This window comes from Nerophis ophidion, linkage group LG20 (genome assembly GCF_033978795.1).
Source record: "Nerophis ophidion isolate RoL-2023_Sa linkage group LG20, RoL_Noph_v1.0, whole genome shotgun sequence".
In the NCBI taxonomy this organism is placed as follows: Eukaryota; Metazoa; Chordata; class Actinopteri; order Syngnathiformes; family Syngnathidae; genus Nerophis; species Nerophis ophidion.
The window spans coordinates 10,320,431-10,325,430 of record NC_084630.1 but is presented as its reverse complement, the minus strand read 5'-3'; the positions used below and the strand labels follow the sequence as shown (position 1 = coordinate 10,325,430).

General features: G+C 44.0%; 1 protein-coding gene across 1 annotated transcript in view; it reads right to left on the bottom strand.

Annotated features, from left to right (window-relative positions):
- Positions 1-4,502: 4,502 nt before the first annotated feature.
- LOC133538708 (probable pancreatic secretory proteinase inhibitor) overlaps positions 4,503-5,000 on the bottom strand; it is a 2,795-nt gene continuing 2,297 nt past the window's right edge. The window contains exons 3-4 of the mRNA XM_061880423.1: positions 4,992-5,000; positions 4,503-4,603 (exon numbers count right to left, since the gene is read on the bottom strand). The exon at positions 4,992-5,000 is cut by the window's right edge and continues 104 nt beyond it. Of these exons, the coding sequence (XP_061736407.1) occupies positions 4,558-4,603; positions 4,992-5,000 (55 nt within the window). The 3' untranslated portion in view covers positions 4,503-4,557. The remainder of the gene's footprint in view (positions 4,604-4,991) is intronic.

The window sequence follows — 5,000 nt, the reverse complement described above, 5'->3', positions numbered from 1 at the left end:
ATTCAATTATAAATAAAGATTTCTACAAATAGAAGTAATCATCAACTGAAAGTGCCCTCTTTTGGGATTGTAATAGAGATCCATCTGGATTCATGAACTTAATTCTAAACATTTCTTCACAAAAAAATAAATCTTTCACATCAGTATTTATGGAACATGTCCGCAAAAAATCTAGCTGTCAACACTGAATATGGCATTGTTGTATTTTTTTCACAGTTTATGAACTTACATTCATATTTTGTTGAAGTATTATTCAATAAATATATTTATAAAGGATTTTTGAATTGTTGCTATTTTTAGAATATTTAAAAAAAATCTCACGTACCCCTTGGCATACCTTTAAGTACCCCCAGGGGTACACGTACCCCCATTTGAGAACCACTGCTCTAGTCTATAGACAAATCCGGAAGACGATGGCAGCCGTTTAAGGGGCTCAGAAGCGGCCCATATTGATGGACAGCTTAGGCAAAGCTGTTGGCACTCAAACTTTGAGAATTTCTGAATTGAATCGCAAACTGGGAAACATCTCGGAGAAGCTTTCCGCACTGCAAGGCCAAATTATGACCACTTTAAGAGCCAGAATAGACATATAGAGCAGACAAACCATTGCATTGTTTCTGCTCACCCTGACCAAAATATCCTTATCTAGTCAGCTTCCTCTGCACTGGCCTTGGCAAGGTCATGCTGTAAATGCCCCAGTGAGACCATAGCAGTAAAAGACACTCTGATATCTGATATCCCTTCAACCTCAAAGACACCTGGGGTGTTTGACTGGAAGCTGAGTGGAGGGGCTTCCAGGCTTATGGACTAATACACAGCTATGCCCAGATACACCACACGCTCTATCCCACTTCAACCCCCGCAGTATGACAGCCCTGACAGCTGCAGATTTGGGTCGGATTCCCCACCGCACCAGCCCCTCTCAAAAACATGCATAATATGTGCTGTTAGAATATTGTAGCAACTTTACATTTAAATACACTCTATACAGTTTTAAACACCAACCGAAAGGGAATAAGCGGTAGAAAATGGATGGATGGATGGATGTATTAAGTTGGCAGAGGGCTGTATGTCTTTACGGGCCTCCTGACCGGTCACCTTGACTCCTGACAGGATCTTTTTATTGCTAGTCCTAATCTTTGCACAGGACTTTAAAGAATGATGAATCCCTGGGTTTTGTAAACTCACAACTGATATCAATAGAATGATTACACATTCTATTGTTTTAGCTGGACACACATCTTCCTCATATCTGTTATGATCCGTTGCCCGGATCATGTTTTTGTTTGTTAGTTTGACTACCTCAGTTCTGTTTTCAGCACCCCTGGGTTTGTGTTTTGATTGCCATGGGTGCTGGTTAGTTTCACCTGCCTCTGATTAGTGTTCGGGACGCTCACCTGCTCCTGGGCACTAATCAGATAGCTACTTATTCCTGCCTTTTGCTACACTCGGTCTGACTGTTTTATGTGCTTCTTTGCATTGTGTACTTCCTGAGCTTTGCTTCCCGTGCGATCGGCACGCTGGTTTTATTTATTTTCTATCCTGTATGATTTATGCAATTACATCATTGTCTCACCTGCACCTTGCCTCAGGAGTTTCCGTCTGCTTCCTTGGAGACCAACCTCGCAGTAAAATGCCCCCACGACGTTGCGTAAGACAGCCAGACCGAGTGTGGCGAAAGGCAGGAATAAATAGCTCTCTGATTAGTGCTCAGGAGCAGGTGAGCATCCCGAACACTAATCAGAGGCAGGTGAACCTAATCAGCACCCATGGAAACCAAGACACAAACCCAGGGGTGCTGAAAACAGAACTGAGGTGGTCAAACTAACAGCACAAAAGATGATCCTGGCATCTGATCATACCAATATCGACCGACGGCTCCACTCGATGGCCTTGTTGGCCCAACTCCTCATGGATTCCCCTGGGTTCAACCCCTCCTTTTGGAAGGACTCGCTTGACCATGACCGTGTTTTTCTGGGTCACAGGGACCTTTTTTTTGTCTCATCGATTATAAGAAGAGCGAAGAATTATTAATTGAGGCTCATTCCTCTTGCCAGGAGCTCGCGGACTGCTGATTACGACCAATGCTGTAGTTTTAACCTGTGACCTGTTTGGAATAAATATTGTTAAAACTTTCAGAAGGATCTAAAGTTAAATTACCAATGATTGTCACACACACACACACACAAAGTGTGGCGAAATTATTCTCTGCATTTGACTCAATACCCCATGTTCACCCCCTGGGATGTGAGGGGAGCAGTGAGCAGCAGAGGTGGGCGCGCCCGGGAATAATTTTGGGCGATTTAACCCCCGATTCCAACCCTTGATGCTGAGTGCCAAGCAGGGATTTAACGGGTCCAATTATTACAATCTTTGGTATGACTCGGCTGGGGTTTGAACTCACAACCTACTGACCTCAGGGCGGACATTCTAACCACTAGGCCACTGAGTAGGTCTACCAAAGGACGCGGTAGAGTTTAACAGTGCTTATCTGTCCCTATTGCTGCTCTAAGCCTCCCTCCTTGCCCCTATAGAAACTATTCAGTCTACCCGTTTATACTGCAAATTGTGGTTTACTTTTTAGGTGCGATGTCAATAAAGATGCATTCTTTTCTATTTCACTTCTGCATTTCCTGGTTGAAACCATGTGGCTTGCATTTAAACTTGCATTTTCATCACCGTCACATGCAACATCCTGCTGTCATTTGCTTCTACTCTGTCCGTCTCCCACCACACACATTATTATTATTAATATTATTATTATTGTTATTATATGTGTTGTTGTTATTAATATTATTATTATTATTATTATTGTGGGTGGTATTATTATTGTTATTATCATTATTATTATTATCATTATCCATCCATCCATTCTCTTCCGCTTATCCGAGGTCGGGTCGCGGGGGCAACAGCCTAAGCAGGGAAACCCAGACTTCCCCCTCCCCAGCCACTTCGTCTAGCTCTTCCCGGGGGATCCCGAGGCGTTCCCAGGCCAGCCGGGAGACATAGTCTTCCCAACGTGTCCTGGGTCTTCCCCGTGGCCTCCTACCGGTTGGACGTGCCCTAAACACCTCCCTAGGGAGGCGTTCGGGTGGCATCCTGACCAGATGGCCGAACCACCTCATCTGGCTCCTCTCGATGTGGAGGAGCAGCGGCTTTACTTTGAGTTCCTCCCGGATGACAGAGCTTCTCACCCTATCTCTAAGGGAGAGCCCCGCCACACGGCGGAGGAAACTCATTTCGGCCGCTTGTACCCGTGATCTTATCCTTTCGGTCATGACCCAAAGCTCATGACCATAGGTGAGGATGGGAACGTAGATCGACCGGTAAATTGAGAGCTTTGCCTTCCGGCTCAGCTCCTTCTTCACCACAACGGATCGGTACAAAGTCCGCATTACTGAAGACGCCGCACCGATCCGCCTGTCGATCTCACGATCCACTCTTCCCCCACTCGTGAACAAGACTCCTAGGTAATTGAACTCCTCCACTTGGGGCAGGGTCTCCTCCCCAACCCGGAGATGGCATTCCACCCTTTTCCGGGCGAGAACCATGGACTCGGACTTGGAGGTGCTGATTCTCATTCCGTTCGCTTCACACTCGGCTGCGAACCGATCCAGCGAGAGCTGAAGATCCCGGAAAGAGGAAGCCATCAGGACCACATCATCTGCCAAAAGCAGAGACCTAATCCTGCGGTCACCAAACCGGAACCCCTCAACGCCTTGACTGCGCCTAGAAATTCTGTCCATAAAAGTTATGAACAGAATCGGTGACAAAGGACAGCCTTGGCGGAGTCCAACCCTCACTGGAAATGTGTCCGACTTACTGCCGGCAATGCGGACCAAGCTCTGGCACTGATCGTACAGGGAGCGGACCGCCACAATACGACACTCCGATACCCCATACTCTCTGAGCACTCCCCACAGGACTTCTTGAGGGACACGGTCGAATGCTTTCTCCAAATCCACAAAGCACATGTAGACTGGTTGGGCAAACTCCCATGCACCCTCGAGAACCCTGCCGAGAGTATAGAGCTGGTCCACAGTTCCACGACCAGGACGAAAACCACACTGTTCCTCCTGAATCCGAGGTTCGACTATCAGGCGTAGCCTCCTCTCCTGTACACCTGAATAAACCTTACCGGGATGGTATTATTATTATTATATGTGTTGTTATTATTATTTGTATTATTTTATTTTATTTTTTATTATTATTATTATTATCATTATCAACCATGAATTGATTAACATGGGCCCCGACTTAAACAAGTTAAAAAACTTATTGGGGTGTTACCATTTAGTGGTCAATTGTACGGAATATGTAGTGTAGTGTACAATCTACTAATAAAAGTTTCAATCAATCAATCAGTTGACAATTCTGTTACTTAGTGCAAGATGTGTAAACTTTGAGTCTTCATGCCGTCATATCGTCATAACATTAATAATGTTAGGTTTATACTTTGCTTGTTTAAAATACAAAAACAAAAAAAACACCAATAACACAATCGACCATTTTTTCTGAATGCTTTATTTGATTATTTGCATTGTTGAGATGCACAGGTCAGCAGATTCCATCCTTGACAATCAAAATGTTCTCCTTTGTAGTGCTGTAGAGAGAAAACACAAAACACATTTCAACTTGGCTTGAATACACTTCATAAGATAACTAAATGTGTAATGTACATTATATATTATTTTTGATAACGTTTACGACCTAAGATGTAATGACTATGAAGGGGAAATGTTAAGTAACAAAAATTAAACATCAGCGGTTTTGTTGAACGCAGGATTTACTCCAAATACTTAATACAAAAAGAAAACACACACACAAATAAGATTATATTGCAATAATGATCTAGTGACTGACTTTGATCAAGAGTGGAGAATAGTCACCACTGATTTTGAATTGTCTGCACAAAGTTGCAATCGGAACCCTTTTTCTGTCCGTCTTTTCTTCTCAGAAAGTGCTGGTTGTGTGTGTTTGTGTATACTCACTGTCTTTGG